Below are 22968 nucleotides of genomic sequence, written 5' to 3' on the forward strand. Positions count from 1 at the left end.
TTTCATTATATGCAGGCCAGAGATCAAAGACTAACTTCACTCTCTTGGATTTAAGGTAAATAAATCCTTGAAGTTATTATTTACAATAATCACATTTTCTATAATACAGTTTCAACAAATAATATTAAAACACACGTAACATTAAGTTGCGTGATTTTACCAAGAAAGTAAACATACAAAATGTTGTTATTAAAACAATTCTTGTCAAAACAGAGTATTACATATTCCGAAGGAAAAGAGAAAATCTGAAAACAAACTTTCATCCTATCCTTGGATTTTTGTTTACATTTTAAGATAGTTTTTCTACTTAAGATAAACTAATGCAAAATAAAAGTATGCTTAACATTACCTCCTGTCCTGACACTGTCACATACTGTAGAGAAGGATTTTTTAGTATTTTTCGTATTTCTTGTAAATGCACTTGGATATTGTCAGTAATTTCTTGAATTTCATCTTTCCTCTTTTTTATTAAAGGGAAGTCAGTAAGGTCTTTGAATAATTCAGTTTTATCCCCAATTCTAAAAAAGTGAAAAAAATGCAAATACATATATTAAAGCATACTACCTATACAAGTTATTGATTATTTTTCATAGCATGATAAAATACCAAAGGGTTGGGAATCAGGAAGACAAGGCTCTAATTCCAGCTCTATTACTTAAGTATTTATGGGCTGGTTTCTTAATTTTCTTTGAAGATAGACAAAATTATCCTAACATGATTTTCATTTTGCAACTTAATGATTCCTGTGGTAAAAATGAGAGATAAAATTAAATATTTGTTGTTCACCTAGGCAGAAAATAAACAGGAATGTAAACACTCTTTTATTTTCCTTTCATACAGAGTTCTTTGTGTGGTGAACTATAAAATGATCTTGTAAAAGATAACTTTGCTTCTGTAGTTTCTAAATATAAAGCAGACTACCCCAGAATATCTAGGAAATAAGAGGAAGATGCCATCTGACTCCCACTTTTGAATTAATAAACTGTTACCACTTGCTCTGTGGGGGCTTTCATCAACTGGTACCTGGAGAAGTACTGTATCTGTCCTAGATAATGAACTGCCTAAGTTTTAGATGGCGGAGGGTTACTTTCAACTATAACAGATAGCCTTTAGCATCCCATCACATTTCTAGTATCACATGCAACTTCTACCATTACTACTAGGGAAGCTCAAGAATCTACACATCAAATGGCAAATACATTCTTCTTCCTTTCCAGCAGTGACAGTAATCTAAGAGCTTAATACTTACTTGGCAGCTTGTTCATTAAGTATCCTCAAGTAATGCTCCACTGGACTGAGGAGTTCAGGAATTTCTAAAATAAATGTCCGGAGCAAGTCTGACTGAACGTGGGAATTAACAGCAGGTATTAATGCTTGAAATTCTGACTTCAGGTGATACAGTGTTTTGACAATCAAGAAGAACTCTTGAGTAGAACACTGAAAAAATAAATATTTTGTAGCTAAGTAACATAAGAATATGAACACGAAGTTTAATTAGTGGTCTTTTAAATACTGGCTTTTATTTATTTTTACTAATGGTCTTTTTAAAGTCAGAATCAGAACAAAAGAAAATTTTAATTTACTCTATAAACTAGTTAATTGAAATAAAGTATTGTTGATACCTTCTAAATGTTAAATCAATAGTTCGAACACTTTACAACATTTTAAAACTCTAAAGAAAATAATTTGGGCCAAGGAGAGTAAAACCAACACTTGTTCAATAATTTTTCACTTTAAAATATATTGACCATATAGCAAAAATGCAATAAACAATGTCAAAAATATAGAAGACAATTCTGGGGAAATATCTGCAAAACATGTAAGAAATATATGGCAAAATTCTTCCCAGTATAATGAGCTTTTACACATCAACCTGGAAAAGATGAATAATCCAAAGAATAATGGCTAAGTGAATTGAATACGCAGCTCATAAAAAAGAACGTCCAATAAGCATGATTAGCCTCACACATAATTGGAAAAAGGAAATTAAAATGACAAGATAGCATTTGTTACTTTCAGAATGCCAAAGATTTGGCCTAATAATTGCTAAATCACACAAGGTATTAAAAAAGACAGTTACAGAAGCATAACCTCTTTGAAGAGTTCAATGCACACACCCTTTGACTAAATAATTCCATCCTTAAAATTAAATAAAAACTATGCTTCAACAAGTAGTGAAAAGGTAGGTGCATCTGAATATTTATAGTAGCACTGTTGGTAATAATATTAAAAAGATGAATAGGAAACAAGTACCTAACTATCGATATCTTAGCAAAACCTCATACAATGTAATACTATTAAACAGTTAAAAAAAATTAAGACATTTGTACATACTGATGTACAGATCAACATGGAACCTCATAAATTCAACACATTAGATTTACATAGTATGTTTATAATATATATCACATGTATTTATACAAATTTCATTTTTGATTCTTATTATATGTATTATTCTACATAAATTAAAATATAAATAAAAATATCTGGAAGGGTACCTATGTTAACTTACTCTAGTTACCTCTGGGTGGTGTGTATGCGGGGGAGAGTAGAGAAAAACTTTTTACTTTTTATTTTATACCTTTATATACACTGTTGCAATTTTTAACATGAACATGAATAATTTTTACTTTTGGAACTTTTGATAAACAGAATAAGTTGAGCATGTATATCTATTTTCACACTATCCTGAAACTACAGCCTAAGATCATTTAAAAAGGCATAAAACCTCCAGAATAAGTAGAAGACAACAGTATAACAACATCTAAGAAACTATAAAGTAAATGGACAAGTGGTAACTGACTTAGAAGATTCAAAATATTAGAATCTTCAGCTGACTGTGAGGAAAACTAGGACCCAACTTGAATTACACCAAGAATCCTAACAGACTCAGGAACCGGTGGCACAAATTATCTTGGGAATTGGAAGCTGGAGGTAGGTGGGAGTAGAAAATGATTGGTTGAAAATAAATTAAGCAGCAAACATTCTTCAAAATTCTACTCCTCTCCTTGCAACTGAGCAATCACTATTCTCCTACCTTACAAAAGACTAATTTTATTCTCTGAAGGGAAAACATAGGGTACCTGAACCATCTTCAGGCACAGTGAAGGTTCAGAATACCACCAAAAGCAAGGGATAAAATAAAACAAAATGGAGATTCCCAGTTGTCTCCGTCTAGCTCCCAGAACACTGTTAGCCATTAAGGCTAAGAGAGTCCCTAGGGAATCTCATAGGCCAAAGGGAAAATTCTGAAGATACTAAAGCAGGAGTTCACCCCAAAAATGGATCAGGTAGTATACCTTATAGTTCACCTCATATTTTGCAAGCCATATTCAACTACAGAGACCTTCCTATCAGCACTTTAGCTCTTCACTCTTTAAAATCAGAGTATCAGATAAAAAATTCTAATGTGAAATGAAAAAACCAAAACGATCAATCAACAAATGCTAGAGGGAATATAGTCTATATAAATAGAAAAAAATGTCTTAAAACAGGATGGAGGTTCCTCAAGAAGTTGAAAAGAGAGCTATCCTATGACCCAGCAATCACACTACTAGGTATTTACCCCAAAGATACAAATGTAGTAATCCGAAGGGGCACCTGCACCCCAATGTTTATGGCAGCAATGTCCTCGATAGCCAAACTATGGAAAGAGCCCAGAGGTCTGTCCATCTACTGATGAATGGATAAAGAAGATACACGCGCGTGCGCGCACACACACACACACACAAACAAGAATTCTACACACTCATCAAAAAAATGAAACCTTGCCACTTGCAACCAATGGATGGAACTAGAGGTTATTATGCCATGAGAAATAAGTCAATCAGAGAAAGATAATTATCCTATGATCTCACTCATATGTGGACTTTAAGAAACAAAAGAGGATCATAGGGTAAGGGAGGGAAAAATAAAGTAAGATGAAATCAGAAAGGGAGACAAACCATAAGAGACTCTTAATCATAGGAAACAAACTGTAGATAGCTCAAGGGAAGGGGAGAGAGGGTATGCGGTAACTGGGTGATGGACATTAAGGAGGGCACAGGATGTAATGAACACTGGGTATTTTATAAGATTGAACTCTACCTCTGAAACTGATAATACACTATATGTTAATTAATTGAATTTAAATTTAAAAATAGTAATTAATTCTAAAAATCCAATATCCTCATTTAAACAGAGAATAATAGAATCATGAAACAAGAATAAAATAGTTTTTCTTTCTTAAGAGGAACATTCAGAGAACAGGATTCAATCAATTCAAATAAGAGTTGCGGGCAGCCCCGGTGGCCCAGTGGTTTAGCACCACCTTCAGTCCAGGGTGTGATCCTGGAGACCCGGGATCGAGTCCCACGTTGGGCTCCCTGCATGGAGCCTGCTTCTCCCTCTGCCTGTGTCTCTTCCTCTCTCTCTGTGTCTCTCATGAATAAATAAATAAAATTAAAAAAAAAAACAAAACAACAAAAAACAACAACAAATAAGAGTTGCAAAAAAGAAAGAACCGAAAAATAACTCAGGAAAATTTCCCGAAACTTGGTTGCCAGATTGAAAGGCTGAATAAAATGGATGAAAACAGAACCAAAACATGACAAATCATCATGAAATTATAGAACACTGGGGATGGAAAGAAAATGTTTCCATTTTTAGGATGGGAGGAAAAAAAGTCACACCAAGAATCAGGAATCGGACCGTTCAATAATAATAGAAGCTAGAAGACAATGAAGTAACACAAAATTCTAAAGGAAAATAATTTATAGCCTATAATTTTATTTTTTTAAAGATTTATTTACTTATGATAGACAGAGAGAGAGAGAAAGAGAAAGAGTAAGAGAGAGGCAGAGACACAGGAGGAGGGAGAAGCAGGCTCCATGCCAGGAGCCCAACGTGGGACTCGATCCCGGGACTCCAGGATCGCGCCCTGGGCCAAAGGCAGGCGCTAAACTGCTGAACCACCCAGGGATCCCCTATAGCCTATAATTTTATAACCCAGTCAAACCACTAATAAAATGTGAGTAGAAAAAAGACATTTCCAGGCATTAATGTTTCAAAACACTTATGTTGACCCTTGAATAACACAGGTTTGCATTGTGCAGGTCCACTTCTACACAGAATTTTTTGGATGAATACTACAGTACAGCAAATGTATTTCCTCTTTCTCAAAAGAAATTTTCTAAATATTATGATTTTCTTCACATCTTCTTTTCTCTAGCTGACTTAATTGTAACAATACAGTATATAATAAAATATACAAAATGTGTTAATCAACTATCATTAAAGTTTCAGGTAAATAGCAGGCTATTAGTAGTTAAGTTTTGGGGGAGTCAAAAGTTATATATAGATTTTCTTTTTTTTATTTTTTATTTTTTTTATATATAGATTTTCAACTGTAAGGAGTCAATGCCCTTAACTCCTGCATTGTCCAAGGGAGGTTAGGTCAATCGTATTTCCAATACCCTTTCTCAGGATGCTTCTAGAGAAGGCACTCCATCTGAATGAAGTAATAAACCAAAAGGAAGACTTGGAATACAGAAAGATTCAATTAAAGGGAAATAAATCAAAGAAGGTAGCTGTAAAGCTCGTATAAACCTGGTCTAGGTTGAACCAGGTAAAATGAAATAGAATATCTGATGAAAAGAAGTATCTTGAGATGAGATGATGATTTAAGGTTGAATTAATGATACGTACACATAATAAGTAGTACACATAAAATGAATTAATGATAAATATATATTTAGAAAGAATTATTAACTAAAAGGAATGAAGTAAATTATGGAGAAAAATGCGTTAGGTCCAACTGAACAAAAGTTGAATCTAAAGTTATAAATTATCTCTTTCCCAGAAAGGCCACCATATGATGGGAAAGGTACATAAATATCGGAAGCTGGATTTTTGTAATGTGGAGCCTAGAAATTTTTGACCAACAGTCAATAGTTAATTATTAAGTAGATATACATTCTAACAAAAGTGAAGAACTAAAAATAAACATTTCAATACAATTTTTGAATAATAATCTCTTATAATTATTGCAATTTGAGAGAGAAAAGGGGTTGATTTTTCATCCTCTAAGTCAGCAACAGAAGCAAAGTAAAAATGAAGCACTCTGCAATCAGGCTTTAAGTATCTAAGGCATATTGTTTTCAAGTTTCTTAAACAAAACAACTCAATAGAGCGGCCAGAAAGCTGAAGGTAAGGGTGAAGTAGTAGCTCCTGGAGTCACTCATGTTCAACCCCATTTCCAGCAGCAAATTTCTCTGTGGAAGAGCTTTAGAACACATCTATAAGTGTGGAAACGGGTCATCACGGGACTGGAAGAACTCCAGCCTAACTTCCATATTGAAAATGTGGTTTAGGCTTATACCAGTCTGGCCAAGAAATTATTCTCGCCTACAAAATTCTGGAAACACTCTCCTCTAACATTTACTTAGTGCTATAATCCTTTAAATGTATTCACCAATCTTAGCAGTTATGTATCATTTTCTTACAAAATAGTTCTTGGGCAAAGTTAATATGAGTTTCTAAGACTAACACTTTTCTAAGATTAGGATTTGAAGTTTTACTATAAAATACTAATTTTATACATATATTTTTAGTAAAATACTTCTACTAATAAAGAAATGTTTATTTTGTTTCAGGGTCGGCCTTCTCGGTATCCTCTATTATTATCGACATGAAGATACCTATTTGTGACTATTCCATGGCACCTTCCACACAGCCATATGGCCTAGGCTTACCACTTCCACAACATCCAAACAGTGCTCCTAACCATTTTATGAATTTTACATAATTGGCACAGTCTGTACCCAGGATATCACCCACCATTTGGTGCATACAGCAGAAGCTTATTTAGAGTAATCTAATGATAAAGAACAGACATGTGTTTGATGGTGTGTTCCAAGAGCCAACTATCTAATCTATAAAAATTTGGTTTAAAGCACTTAGACTTCCTAAAGTTAGTCTGTTACCAAGTCATTTCTAATTCTCACTTTTCAAATCAATCTTCAGGCACACTTGTGTAAACATTAAAACAGCAATAACGAACAACTTGTAATTGAGTCATAAGTTCCTTCACTGAAGTACAGTTTGAAACTCTAAAACAAAAGTCATGCTTGGTTACTTTTAAAATGAATTTGAGTCTATACCATATAATTTTAATTATATGTGAAATTTTTAAAAAGGCAAACCCATAGATTGAATAGATTTGTGGTTGCCAGAGGTGGGCCATGGAGGACAAGTGGATGGAATGGGTAAAGATGATCAAAAGGTACAAACTTCCAATTATAAAATAAATAAGTCCTGGAGATGTAATGTATAGCATGGTAAGTTTGGTTAATAATACTGTATTGTATGTTTGAATATTGCTTAGAAAGTAGATCTTAAAAGTTCTCATCATAAGAAAAAGAAGGCTTTGTAACTATGTGTGGTGATGAATGTTAATTAGACCTATTATGGGTCTAAATTAACTACTGTGGTTATTATTTCTCAATATATACATTAATCAAACCATTGATTATGTGGTACACCTGAAATACAATGTTATATATCACTTATATCTCAATTTAAAAAAAGAATTAGATTCTGAGTTTTACCAGAATTTTTAAACTTTTGTAAATACACGAATCATGAATTGAAAACATCAAAGTTTAAAGACAGGAAGTAAAGCACAACAGAAATCACAGCACCATGAAAAGATGCTTCTGTCTTGATGCCATATATACTTTGATTCAGTTCTTTTAATTAGCAATTAACAATTTTCTCAGCTTTGTCCCTATTCTTTTTGAGGAAAAAAAAATCTTTAACAACTGTCAGTAAATCCTTTCAAGCAGTGAAGACAAGGTGCTTGGAGATCTATTGCTTGATGAAGGGTAATATGCATTGATTGTCAGGTACTTAACCAATGATATAACAAATGGTTTGACATGGCCTCTTACCCTTGAAAATGTCAACCATAAAACTTCCAACTGCACTAGTCCCCCCTTATCTACAGTGGATATATTCTAAGACTCCCAGTGCATATCTGAAACTACAGGTAGTACCTAACCTCTATGTACTATCTTTTCTATACATACATACATACCTATGATAAAGTTTAATTGATAAATTAGGCACAGTAAGAGATGCACAACAATAACTAACAATAAAGTAGAACAAGTGTAACAACATACTGTAAGAGAAGTTATAAGAATGTGATCTGTCCATATATATTGTACTGTACTCACATTTCTTATGATGGCATGAGATAAAATGCCAAGTGATGAGATGAAGTGAGGTGAATGTCAAAGGCATTGTGACATAGAGTGAAGCTATCACTGAACTTCTGACAATATGTCAGAAGGTGATCATCTGCTTCTGGACTGCTGCTGATGGTAACTGGAACTGCAGGTAACAGGGGAGTACTGTATCAGGACAACCTCTGCTACTGCCAGCAAAACAACACAAGTGCATCAAGTGATGGTACAAAAGACTCCACTGAGCCCATAACCAACTCAAGCATTTTTCCCTAGGGATTAGTATTTCCCCATTCTGGCTTATTCTTTGTTTTCAAATTTAGCTGAAGCATATGGAGCAGTTACATAAGTCCTCTTGGGCACTGCAAGTATTCTCAGAAGCAGTACTTATCGTTCCAGCAAAACTTTGTGGGGGAAAGGACTAAAAAAAGTAAAGACTAATGAAAAATTGGTCACAACTAAAATGTGGGCACATAAAAATTGCTCTACAATAAAATTATTACTTTGGCAAGGATTTACATTGGGGCAGAAAATAAAGATGGCTTATGTCAGGATAACCAGGGAAAAAAATGAGATGGTAGTCAAAACTACTACATCAAAAGTGGTAACGTCCGAATGTACCCATTAAAAACCTAGTCAAGGAACCTGGTTTAAGTATTAATTCTGTGCCTTACTAACAAACTACTAACTCTCATCTCAGCATCATCATTTTATCCAAGGTAATGCAAGCTGTGGTAGCATTATATAGAGAGAGCAGTATATATAATCTCCCTTTAGTAAGAAGGTGAGAAACACAGTATCTCCTCAATTTTATAAAGTGAGAAAGACAAATACCATATGATTTCACTTGTGTAGAATTTAAGAAACAAAGCAAACAAGCGAAGGGAAAAAAATAAGAGAGATCAGGAAACAAACTCTTCTATATAGAACAAACTGAGTTACCAGAGGGGAGGTGGGAGGGGGGAAGGGTGAACTATAGGTGATGGGGATTCAGGACTGCACTCGTCACTTATTTTGCTTAGCACAATCTCTAGCTTCATCTATGTCATAGCAAAGGACAAGATTTCATTCATTTTTATGGCTGAATAATATTCCATTATATATACATACATGTATACACACACATGTGCATATACACACACACATACGCCACCTCTTCTTTATCCATCCATCAGTTGACAGATACCTGGGCTGCTTCCATAATTTGGCTATTGTAAATAATGCTGCTATAAACCTAAGGGTGTATATATCTCTTTGAATTAGTGTTCTTGTATTCTTTGAGTAAATGCCCAGGAATGCAATTGCTGAAACACAGGGTAGTTTTATTTTTAACTTTTTGAGGAATCCCCCTGCCCATACTGTTTTCCACAGTGGTTGCATCACTTTGCATTCCCACCAACAGCACAGAGGGTTCCTTTTTCTCCACATCCTTGCCAAAAACTGTTGTTTCTTATATTGTTGATTTTATCCATTCTGACAGTTGTGAGGTGCTGTAGTTTTGATTTGCATTTCCCTGATATGTGACGATGAGGAACTTTTCATGTGTCTGTTGGCCATCTGGATTGCCTTCTTTGGAGAAATGTCTGTTCATGCCTTCTGCCCATTTTTAAATTGGATTATTTATTTTGGGGGTTTTGACCTGTATAAGTTCTTTACATATTTTGAATACTAACCCTTTATTGGATATATTTGTAAATATCTTCTCCCATTTCATAGGCTGCCTTTTAGTTTTGTTGACTGTTTCCTTTACTGTGCAGGAGCTTTTTATTTTGATTAGTCCTAATCATTTATTTTTGCTTTTATTTCCCTTGCCTCAGACATATCTAGAAAAAAGTTACTATGGCTAATGTCTAAAAAGTTACTGCTTGTGTTCTCTTCTAGGATTTTTATGGCTTTAGGACTCACATTAAGTCTTTTACCCATTTTGGATTTATTTTTGTGTATGCTGTAAGAAAGTGGTCCAGTTTCATTCTTTAAGATTTATATATTTATTATTAGACAGAAAGACTGAGTGCAAGTAGGGGAAATGGCAAAGGGAGGAGAGAATCTTAAACAGACTGCTCATTGAGTGCAGAACCCAATTATAGGGCTCAATCTCACAATCCTGACACCATGACCTGAGTTAAAATCAACAGCCACACATTTAACCAACTGAGCCACCCAGTCTCATTATTCTGCATGTTGCTGTCCAGTTTCCCCAATACCACTGGTTGAAAAAATTCTTTTTCTAAAGATTTATTTATTTTTTGAGAGAGTGAGAGCAAGTGGGGGGAGGGGTAAAGGGAGAGAATCTTTAAGCAGACTCCTGACTGAGTGCAGAATCAGACAATGCAGGGCTCAATTTCACCATCTATGAGATCGTGATTTGAGCTGAAACCAAGACTTGGATGCTTATCTGACTATGTCATCCAGGTGATCTTCAAGTGTCTTTTTCCCATTGGATATTGTTTCCTGCTTTGTTGAAGGTTAAGTGACCATATAATTGTGGACTTGTTTCTGGATTTTCTATTTTGTTCCATCAATCTATGTGTTTATTTTCATGCCAGTACCACACTGTTTTGATTACTGGAGCTTTATAATAAAACTTGAAGCCCAGAACTGTGATGCCTCCAGCTTTGCTTTTCTTTTTTAAGATTGCTTTAGCTATTTGGGGTTTTCTGAGGTTCCACACAGATTTTAGGATTGTTTGTCCTAGTTCTGTGGGAAAAAAAAGCTGTTGGTATTTTGATAACGATTGAATTAAGTCTGTAGATTGCTCTGGGTAGTATAGAATTTTAATAATATTTGTTCTTCCAAATATTGGAAGATGGAATGTCTTTCCATTTCTTTGCGCTGTCTTCAATTTTTTTCATCTGTGTTAAGCTTAATTTTTTAATTTTTATTTTCATTTGAGTTGACACACAATGTTACATTGGTTTCAGATGTACAACATAGTAATTTGACATTATACATTATGCTTGCTCACCGTAAGTGTAGCTACCATCTGTCACAATGTCATTATTATACCAGTGACTATATTCCCTCTGTGGTATCTTTTATTCCTGTAATTGATTTATTCATAATAGGAAACATGCACCTCCACTCTCTTTCATCCATTTTGTCCATTCCCCCACCTCCTTCCTTCTGGCAACCATCAGTTTGTTCTCTGTATTCACATGTCTGATTCCGCTTTTTTGTTTATTCATTTGTTTTCTTTTTCTCAGTCTTATTTCACATAGCTCTAGGTCTATCATGTTGCAAATGGCAAGATCTCATACTTTTTTTATAGCTGAAAAATATTGTATATATACAACACACTTTCCTTTTCCATTTGTTCATTTTTGTTTTTTGGACTCCACATGTAAATGAAATCTGACTTATTCACCTTTCTCTGACCTATTCCACCTAGCATTATACCCTCTAAATCGATTCATGTTGACACAAATGTTGAGATTGCTTTCTTTTCATGGCTCAGTAATATTTCATTCTGTAATATTCCAATATATATCTCATCTACTTTTTTTTAAAGCTCTCATTTAAATCCCAGCTAGTCAACATACAGTGCATTACCAGCTTCAGGTATACAATTCAATGACTCAATAGCTATATACAACACCAGGTACTCATTGCAACAAGTGTACTCCTTAATCTCCATTACCAATTTCACCCAATCCTCCACCTACCTCCCCTGTGATAACCATCAGTTTGTTCTCTATAATTAAGAGTCTCTTCCATGGTTTGCTCACTCTCCCTTTCTTCCCCCATGCTCATTTGTTTTGCTTCTTAAAATCCACAAGTGAAACCATATGGTATTTGTCTTTTTCTGACTTTTTTCACTTAGCATAATATTCTCTAGGCTCCATCCACATCGTTACAAATGCCATGCTTTTGTCCTTTTTATGGTGGAATAATATTCCATTGTGTGTGTGTGTGTGTGTGTGTGTGTGTGTATACACACCCTTTGGCGCAGGGGTACCGGGATCGAGTCCCACATTGGGCTTTCTGCATGGAGCCTGCTTATCCCCCTGCCTGTGTCTCTGCCTCCCTCTATGTGTCTCTCATGAATAAATAAAATCTTTAAAAAATAAAAAAAAATTAAAAAATAAACTTCCCTCTTATGGCCACCTTTGCTGCATCCCAAAGGTTTTGGACCATCACATTTTCATTTGCATTTGTTTCCATGTAGTTTCTTACGTTTACGTTTCCTTTGATTTCTTGGTTGACCCATTTAACATTTAGTAGCATGTTGCTTAACCTCCATGTATTTGTGGTATTTCCAGATTTTTTCTTGTGGCTAACTCCCAGTTTCATAGCATTGTGGTCAGAAAAGATGCATGGTATGACTTGGATCTTCTCAAATTTGCTGAGGTATGTTTTGTGGGCTAGTATGTGATCTATTCTGGAGAATGTTCTATGTGCATTTGAGAACAATTGTAGATTCTGTTGGTTTAGGATGGAATGTTCTGAGTAGATCTGTTAAGTCCATCTGGTCTAGTGTGCCAGTCAAAGCCATTGTTTCTTTGTTAATTTTCTGTTTAGATGATGTGTGTATTGATATAAATGGAGTGTTACACAGTCCTCTACTATCATCGATTATCAATTAGTCCCTTTATGTTTGTTATTAACTGCTTATGTATTTGGGTGCTTCTATGTTAGGAGCATACATATTTACAATTGTTTACCTTCTTCTTGGATTGTCCCCTTTATTATTACCTAGTGCCCTTCTTTGTCTCTTGTTACACTTCTTGTTTTAAAGTCTAGTTTGTCCAGTATTAAGTATTGCTACCCTGGCTTTCTTCTGACATACAGTTAGATAGTAGATGTTTCTCCATTCCCTTACTTTCAATCTGCATGTGTCTTTAGGTCTAAAATGAGTCTCTTATGAGCAGCATATAGATGGGTCTTGTGGGACGCCTGGGTGGCTCAGCGGTCGAACGTCTGCCTTTTGCTCCGGCCATGATCTTGGGTCCCTGTGTTCGAGTACCACATGAGGCTCCCTATAGGGGAGCCTGCTTCTCCCTCTGCCTGTGTCTCTGCCTCTCTCTCTGTCTTCTCCTGAATAAATACATAAAGTCTTTAAAAAAAAAAAAAAATCAGGTGACAATAAAAAAAACAAGACTCATCTTCTTTTTTTTCTTTTTAAAAAGATTTTATGTGTTTATTCATGAGAGACACAAAGAGAGAGGTAGAGACACAGGCAGAAGGAGAAGCAGGCTCCCCGCAGGAAGCCTGATGCAGCATTCCATCCCTGGTCCAGGGATCATGCCCTGAGCCAAAAGCAGACATTCAACTGCTGAACCAGCCAGGCGTCCCATGTCTTTTGATTGTTCAGTCCATTTACATTCAAAGTAATTATTCTTTACAAGTTAGTGGTTTTGTATATGGTTACCATTTGGTTTCTATAAAACGTCTTCTGCATGTAGCAGTCTATATTAAGTTGATGACTGTTTAAGTTTGAATCCATTATTTTTTCCTTCCCCCTCCAAGTTTTAGGTATATGTTATTATATTTTAAATCCTCTCTTGTGACTTCCTTGACTGATTTTTTACACAAATGGTTTTGTAGGGGGGAAGGGGGTGGATTTCCTTTTATTTCACCTTTGGTCTCTTCTTTCCACTCAAGGTCTCCTTTAATATTTCTTGAAGGGCTGGTTTAGTGGTCATCAATACCTTTTAGTTTTTATTTGTCTGGAAAACTATCTCTTCTTCTATCCTGGATGACAGCCTTGCTGGATAGAGTATTCTTGGCTGCAGATTTTTCCCATTCAGCACTTTGAGTATATTGTACCACTACTTTCTGATTTGCAAAGTTTCTGCTGAAAAATCTGCTATCCTCATGGGAAAACCCTCTTTTGTTATTGTTATGACAAACTGTAAAGCTTAAATGATAAAAATCAAAATAATGCTTTTTACTTAGCTTCAATACCCAACTCATTTGCATATTGATACCACCACAGATATATTAGCAAGTTTCCCTCTGGATAAATCACATAAGAAGTTATTCTGGGGGACAGCCTGGGTGGCTCAGCGGTTTAGTGCCGCCTTCAGCCCAGGGTGTGATCCTGGAGACCCAGGATAGAGTCCCACATCGGGCTCCCTGCGTGGAGCCTGCTTCTCCCTCTGCCTGTCTCTCTCTCTCTCTCTCTCTCTCTCTCTGTCTCTCATGAATAAATGAAATCTTAAAAAAAAAAAAAAAAAGCTATTCTGAGGTCAAAAGAAATAAGGCATCTTTTTTTAAAAATGGCTAGTCTAGGGGTACCTGAGAGGTCAGTTGGTTAAGCGTCCGACTCCTAGTTTCAGGTCAGGTCATAATCTCAGGATTGTAGGATCAAGCCTCACGTCAAGCTCTGTGCTCAGCACAGAGTTTGCTTGGGATTCTCTCTCCCCAATCTCAGTGCTCCTCTCTCCCACCACTGTGCTCACATGTGCTCTCTCTCAAATAAGTAAATAAAAAAAATTTTTTTAAATGGCTAGTCTAAGAAATTTTCTATTTTGATGATGGTTCACATTTTGAGGATGAAACTTAAGAGTATCTTGTATCTTAATAGGAGGGCCTGTATATGTTGCTGTAGTTAACAGAAATGGGCGAACTTTACTTTTTACAATGCAAAAATTGGAATAATTTTAATTTGTGCAATTAAATGTTCTAAGAATTCTCTCATGATACCCATGAGATTTCACAAAATAATAATAATGATAAAGCTCTGTGTTTTCCTTTAATATCTGGTGTCCTTATGTTAAAGAACATTATGAGTTTTCTTTTAAAAGGTTTTATTTATTTATTCACGAGAGACATAGAGAGAGAGAGAGAGGCAGAGACACAGGCAGAGGGAGAAGCAGGCTCCACACAGGAAGCCTGATGTGGGACTCGATCCCAGGACTCCAGGATCATGCCCTGGGCCAAGGCAGGCGCTAAACAGCTGAGCCACCCAGGGACCTCCATATTATCAGTTTTAATAGATTTAATTTCTCTCACACTTACTTTTTTGTGATAAATGCTACAGAGTCCTCTCTCTATATCGGGCAATTTACGTAGATGATTTTCTATCTGACCAAACACACTGGATTCTGAATGGAGTACTTCAGAGACAGCATCTAGTCGAGCATTTATTTCCCTGTGAGAACAGAGTAATAACAATCAGAAGATATGTTAGGAATTCAGAATATAGACATTTCCCACTCTCAAGCCCAGCACTGTGACAAAAGCTACTTAGAAAAACACAGACTCCTTCTCCATACCTCTGGCTCTTCCCTACCCCTATCATTTGAATCAAAGAGCAGGTACAAGGAAAATCATTAGCTAGGTGGAGCAGAAATTGGCTCATTAGGTTTTCCATTCCTTCTGGGCAAACACATAGACGACATTTCCCAGTTTCCCTCTGCAATTACGTATTGCCATGTACCCAAGTTGTAGACAATAACATGTATGCAGAAATGATTAAGCCACTTCTAGCTCTGGCCCATAAAAACCTCCTTTGTGATTGTTCACATCTGCTCTTTCCCCATCTGAATGTTGGGCCCAGAACAATCTAATGAGCCACCTGAAGACTCTCTCAGCCTGGATCTTTTAGTGGAGCAGAAAACCCATCGCTCCCACATTTGTTACCGGCTGGACTTTACATTAGCAAGAAGTAAACTTTTATTGTATTTAAACCACCAAGATTGAGGATTTATTTGTTACAACTGCTTGTTTTACCTTGGCTAATAGAATAGGTCTACAATGGGCAACTGAGTTTTCTAGTCTGACTGAAATGGCTGATCATCTCAGTCAAAAACCAATTCATTCAGTCAGCCAAATATTCTGATCAAAGACTTGGTGGTGGGGATGCCTGGGTGGCTCAGCGGTTAAGTGCCTGCCTTCGGGCCAGGGCATGATCCTGGAGTACGGGATCGAGTCCCACATCAGGCTCTCTGCGTGGAGCCTGCTTCTACCTCTGTCTGTGTCTCTGCCTCTCTCTCTCTCTCTCTCTCTCATGAATAAATAAATAAAATCTTAAAAAAAAAAAGACTTGGTGGTGGTTGGTGGTGGCTAAACTGACTGACTCTTTGACTGAAGTGGGATGGGGCATGTAGACTGAGCAAAGACATGGAGCAATAACAGAAAGTATAGAAGATAAGACATCAGGAGTCAGGGAAGACCAAAGTGGCAGGATTTCATCAGTGGCTGCACCCTAAGTGATGGGCAGGCCACTTGGGAGGAAATAGTGAGGCTGTCAATGGAAACCTGATTGACTAATAAATGTGCCCTGAATGCGATGCAGCCCCATCTAGTACCTATAAATGCCAAAGCCCACACTAGGTATGATGGCTATAATGTGGTATTAAAGACTGAGATAAGTAAACATACCTAGTAGATAGTGGGCCCTCAGAAAAAAAAATTTTTTTTTCAATCAGTGAAAGAATGAACTGACATTTAGGGGCAAAGGGAAATATGAGCTACTGAATATACATTTGTCTAACAAAGTTCTATTGTTATCACACATGCAGAAGTGAAGGGCAAGCTTTACATCAGAACCCTGAGTAAATGACTGTTAAACTGAGTACTTTCCAATTAACTGAGCGCTTTACTCTTTATTATCCTTCAAACTACTTTGTGAGGTCATGCCTGCTAACAACATGCATACTAACCTGGTTTCATTTTTGTTCCATTTTTCTCTGGCTCATACTCTACTGTGCAGAACAGGAATTTGGTTCAGTATGACATAGTAGAGTACACCAGAGTTTTATAGAAATACACACTGGTTCCTCTATTCTCAGTTGCGTGGCCTCTCAAATCAATCCATTTCTTTCCATCTCTACTGCCGTTACACTAGTGTAAAAATCATTTTTCATACAGACTGCAAAAAGAGCCTCCTAACTTTCTCCCATCCATTTCTCCCTTTTTCCAATCCATTTTCCACACTGTAGCCTGAGCAGTCTTCCAAATCTGCTCGAGCCTTACCTCTGGCTTTCAGCTCATCAATGTCTTGCCAATAATCTTAGATCCCTTTACTAACCCACTGGTCCCTGCTTACCTCTCAAGTCTCACCTCAGGCCACTATCACTCTCTTCCTCTCACTTTAAGTCTCAGTTAGACTGAACTTGTTTCAATATTTTGGCAACTCCAAGTTCCCTGACATCTGGGCCTCCTCATTTGCTGCACACTCTGCATTGAAGACTCTCTTCCTCTTTCCTACTACCTACCAGCTCCACTTTGGCCAACTCCTACTCACCCTTCTTCTGAAAGGGCCTTCTGGACTCATCAGACCAGATTTAATCCTTTGAAATCCTTTTCTATACAACCCTCTATTGTCTTTCCATAGTGAAAATCTTAACTGTATTTATTTCTCTGTCTTTTCAGCTGGACTGTAAGCTCAGTGAGAAGAGGGATCATTTCTTCATTTCCACAGTTCTGTGATCACAATATGTGTTCAATAAGTAGTTCTTGAATTCAATTCAGCTCAATTCCAAAGACTACATATAAAGTAAATCAAAATGAGGCAAAAAAAAAGTTTAAATTTTCTTTGCATAGGATTGTTGTGATAAAATAAATCAATGTTTTACCCTAACGTTTACCCAAAATGCTATACAAATATAAAGTTTTATTTTAATAACTCACTCCTGCATAAATGAAAGATAACACCAATTGGAACAGACTAGGTTGATGCTACAGATGGTATGAGGACAGATAAAATAATACCATCTGTGAACGTATAAGACAGCCTACAAAGATAGCTGTGCTCTCAAAAATTACAAAGGTTGTTGGGATATATGGAAAGATAAAAAGCAAAAGAGGTTAATAAAAACCTAAGTCATATTTATGAAATCTTCCAGAAGATCTTTTAAAAATAGACATAAAACTATAAATTTCTTAGAGATAAAAAAGGTGGTGGTATGTCAGTTTGCAATCTGGAAAAATACAAAGGTACTGGCTTTTTATTTTAGCCTAATGATAGCACAGGCAAAAGCATATTTACTATGAATCATTTTGGTTTTAAACCAGCCTTCATTGGTTAGGGAGGTAATAACTCAGAAGTTAAAAATCTGGGCAGGTGACCTCAGTTAAAATCCAGGCTCTATCATTTACCAATTAGTCTTGTCCTAGTTTCTCCATATATAAAATGGGAATAATAATGGTCTCTAACTCAGAGTTGTTACCAGACTGCAATGAAATAATGCATGCTAAACATTCACTACAGTGCCTGGTACATAGTAACTAATCAATACATATTAGCTGTTATCATCATTACTACAGTGATCTTTATTTGCTTATACAATTTGTCTGGTGGATACCACAAAGAACAGCATGGAAGGGGGGAAACAGCACCCAAAATATAATTGTGTACAGAGCCATAAGGCACAGACATGCAAAGAAAAATATTTGGTGCAAAATGAACAAGAAAGAATAGTCTGGGGTTCTCAAGTGCCAAATCTGACTCGTGGTGGTGACTTGAAGCACTGTGTTGAGACTGGTTAGTAGGCTGCACTGAAAAAGAATGCCATAACCCATTACAGACGTTTAGAACAGGCAGGGAGAGAATGAAAGGGTGTGTGGCACTGTTTACTATAAATTTCTTACCACTGGAGGAGCTAGTTCTACTTTTATCTCCTATATGCAGATCAAAAATGACTTCTAATCAGGTTTTTTTAAAAAAGTCTACATATCTTGGAACTGTTCTTTACTTAGCAGCAATAACAAAACTGCCAAGTAACTCTAATAAAACAATATGTCAGATCACCAAAATAGAGAAAAAATATTTTGGTGCAATCAATGAGAGAGATTCAGTGATCATGACAGTCAAAAAAACAAGAAGAAGTAGTACTGTCAAAAAGAAAAATAAAAAGTAGCACTGTCAACTAGATGATGATGAAAATATTTATGTCAAGATGCCCTACAGTATTCTATAGTCGATCTTACAGCGTTACACATTCTAAAAAAATGAAAAGAAGGCACCTGAGTCATTTCATTCCATATGACAAAAAACAATGGACTTGAGGTCCTGAGGATGACAAAGATTCTTCTTTACCACCAAAGACTCAAGGACTAAGAGTGGGTGTCACTGGAGTCCTTCACATTTGAAAATGAATTGGGTGATGACGCCATCTGTTGTGTGTAGCTATCACTCAGAAACAGTACGTAACCTACTGCTGTTGACACTGTAAGGACATGTGATGAAGTCTGGACCTCTTGGTTGCTGTTTGTGGAGATGCCTCTATAATTCTAACATAAAGTTACTTGGGGGGAGAAAGCTAAAATACAAATTTTGGAGGAGAGGTGTTTTTTTGTTGTGTGTTAGTTCTGACTTTTCACTGAAAGGGTTGCTCTAAAGACAGATGATATAAAATGAGGAAATTAAATTCAGACATTACCATGCTAGCCATGCAATACGGCTCAACTACCTACCTAACACAGCTTTCTAACAGAAATATGAGAGGGTTTATGATTACTTGGTTCTCCCTAGCATCACACACACCATTCACTGGTTCATTTAATGAACAAGTACCGAGGGCTTACAGAAGTATTGATTGTAGAAGCAGCAAAGGAAGATGTACAGGAAGATGAAGGCTACATTGTGAAAGCATGACAGCACAAGCTAGGCAGCCAGCAATGAATGGTCATGTGAGAGACATAGGCCACACAGCAGCTCAGACTTTCTCCTGAAAATAATGGAGCCAATGGCTAATGTCTGAAAGAACAAGGACAGGGGCAGGAAGACTGGTGAGAAGGCATTCTAATTTGCAATATAGGATCTATAGCTCCCAGGGCAGTGGGGTTGATGATCTGAATTTGGGTAAAGGATAGAGGGATGAAGAGGCACACAGTTTTAAGAGATATAAGAAGGTCAAATTAACAGGAGTGGTGACAGATTAGATAAGGCAAGGAAGAGCACTGGGTGTTATACTGTATGTTGACAAATTGAATTTAAATAAAATTTTAAAAAGACCAGGCAAGGAAGGTGGAGAAGAAGGAATAGTTTGAGTAAGGAGATGTGATATGAGTTATCCACAAATATTATGCTCAAGACCTTCCAGATAATGAAAGGTTTTATTTAGAAATTACATTCTAAAGAGCTATTTCGAGTATGTACCTTATTGCAAATTATAAATCACTAAACAAGCTTTCGAGGATTTTTATTACCCCTGTTCTAGTGATGCATCATTTTACGAATGGACAACAATTCACCCTTTTCAGAATATTAAACAGAACAATCTTCAGACAGCCACCCTCCATTACCAGTTTAGGATGTAAACTTGAGTCTTTGAAAAAAGCACAATATGATTTTTGCTTTTGGTGTTAATGAGAACCAGTACTTTCAGACTATCATTCTAATGAGGACAATTGAAAAAGCCAAATGAAACAAAAATATGTTCATAAAAGTATCAAAGAACAAAATGGTAAGGAGTAACTAAACCAAAATCTAAAGGAAAACAAGAACCCAGAGAAGTAATCCAGCAGTCAAAGCCACTTTTATATTGAAGAGATCTACTGAAAAATAAGCTAGCCTCACAGTAAAGATGAACTTGGAGTAGGTTAGCATCATTTGGATGGACTAAAACATATCAAATGCTAAACCTGAATTAAGATGGTCCCAGAATGGTCACGCTACCAAGAACCTTGCAGAAGCATACCTTCACCCTAGCCCTCCCATTAACAGGAGTTAAATTTCCAAAGAACATAATCAGTACACAAAGATAATCAAGCATAAAAAGCAACTAGATGACTAAGAATCAAGAGAAACAAGAGGCAACAGGAACAGACATACAAATAACAAAGGTTTGGGCAGGAAAGGGGATGGTTAAATGAAACAAACAAACCTCAATAAATCAAAAAAAATCACTGAAAGAAAGCAAATGAAGCACAGCACAGCTGGTGAAATTGAAAATCAAATCAGTTATGTAATTTTTAGAGTATTACAGGTGATCTTTCTTTGCTCTCTGCTCTCTGTAATATTTTTACATCTGATCGTAGTGTCTGTCATATAGTTTCAGTGTGATTTAGTGAAATGTGGATTTCTTGTTTGTTCTCAAACACACTTTGAATCGACTGTGATTCCTAAACATAAGGATTCATATCTTTCATGAAATATGAGAAATTCTCATCCTTAATAAAGGATTGTCAAAGGACATTCTCATCCTTAATAAAGGATTGTCAAAGGACAATCTGATGAGGATTATGTTAGAGTACTTAATTCTCTTTTTGCCTTTCGCTCTTATATTTTTTATATTGTTTCTCTGTGCTACACTCCAGGTATCTATTCCTATGTAACCTACCTACTGTTTCTAAAAGTTGTATGTGGTTCTTTTTAAAAAACAACCTAATCTCTTTTGATGGCATTTTTGTTCTGTGCTCATATCTTTCATTCTTTTTTGTATTTCTTTTAACTTTAGCTTAACTTTTGATACTTAGCTTCATAATCCCATTATCTGAAGATCTTGGGATTCTAATTCTGCTCTTTAGAATTTCTGCTCACACTCATGGTTACTTGTCTCCCTGCCTTTTTGTAATTGAGGTTTTTAAGCTTATGGTAGAGCTTTCTCTTTGGGATTCCCAGGAGGCCTGGACTGAGAGTGTATCCCTTCAGGGAGGTTTTTTTATTTGCTTCTGCTAGGAACCCTGAGGCATGGGGCCATTTAAAACAAATTTCACAAATTGGAAATTGCCAGACCACACAAACAGATAGTACAAATTAGAATAGGGAACCTGAGTGAGGATGAGCCTGTGGTTAAGAATTCTTGGCAAATTTTCCCTCTAAAGACTAGGCGAAGACAAACATATGGCCTTGTCCCTACTCTTTAGTGAAATTATGATCGTTTGAGAGTCTCACATTACTATATGCTCCCTAACTTTGACACAAGGCCTTCACTGAAATTTCCCACAAGGCTTTTTAAAACCCAATTCTTTTGATTACCAACATCTGGCAAAGGCCTAGGAAGGCAACTGCAGCAGCAAAGTCAACTCCCATTTCCAGCTCCTTCTTGAATCTGTTCCTTCAGTCTTCCTCCTCCTTATTTATTATTATTATTATTATTATTATTATTATTGAGGAAACTCAGCTATGTCCTAAAAGGATATCTTATGATTTATACAACATATCTAGTTTTTCATATAGGGAAGTATTTTTGACATTACAGCCACAGGAAATGAAGTCCTTTTGAGGGGATATATTGTGAAAATCCCCACCAGTAAAGGCAAAAAGAAAGGAAAAATAAAGCTGAGGAAGCCAAGAAGGGAAAGAGATCTCCCCAACTCTTCCTCCTCACGCTCTCCTGTATATCTCCTCCTCAGCACATACGAAAGGTGCCATTTACTGCTGGTCATGTGAACCAGTTTAGACTTCCCTTGGAGGCCTGATTACCACAGAACAAAGCAGACCAGGTTCCTGTATGAACTAAGTCAGGGCAGATGTTTGAATAAGAGCCATTTGAAGTCACTTTTTTCTTGGCACAGCAGTTTCTGCTCATACGTTCACACAGCAAAGGCAGAGAGGCAGGGGTCAACACCAACCAATCTCAGCTCTCAGCTATGTATGACCTCCTACTCTTCCTTCCCATTTATGAGCAGTGTTGCGTCTCACTGGCAGGTTCATGGACCATGGGAAACCACAAAGAAAAGGGCCTCCCAACGTAGCTCAGGGCAACAAGTTCCCAAGAGTTTAAAATGGCATTTGGGTTTGTTAATATAAATTAAATGGTAAGTGAAAGAAATACATAACATTTTATTACTTTGTCATTTAGGCCAGAGTTATGAATTAGAAATAAAATGTTAATACTCCAAACATATGAGT

At 36.4% G+C, this 22968-nt stretch overlaps 1 protein-coding gene across 3 annotated transcripts in view; it reads right to left on the reverse strand.

The window, feature by feature from the left end:
* Positions 1-22968, reverse strand: part of MSH3 (mutS homolog 3) — a 181564-nt gene that overhangs the window by 77559 nt on the left and 81037 nt on the right. For all 3 annotated transcript variants that reach the window (XR_011997048.1, XM_072736893.1, XM_072736894.1), the window contains 3 exons: positions 15186-15318; positions 1250-1437; positions 350-518 (listed from right to left, as the gene is read on the reverse strand). Coding sequence is in view for 2 of the 3 variants with exons in the window: in XM_072736893.1 (XP_072592994.1) it covers positions 350-518; positions 1250-1437; positions 15186-15318 (490 nt within the window). In the remaining variant the exon portion in view is untranslated. The remainder of the gene's footprint in view (positions 1-349; positions 519-1249; positions 1438-15185; positions 15319-22968) is intronic.

The sequence above is a fragment of the Vulpes vulpes genome, chromosome 14 (genome assembly GCF_048418805.1).
Source record: "Vulpes vulpes isolate BD-2025 chromosome 14, VulVul3, whole genome shotgun sequence".
Classification (NCBI taxonomy): Eukaryota; Metazoa; Chordata; class Mammalia; order Carnivora; family Canidae; genus Vulpes; species Vulpes vulpes.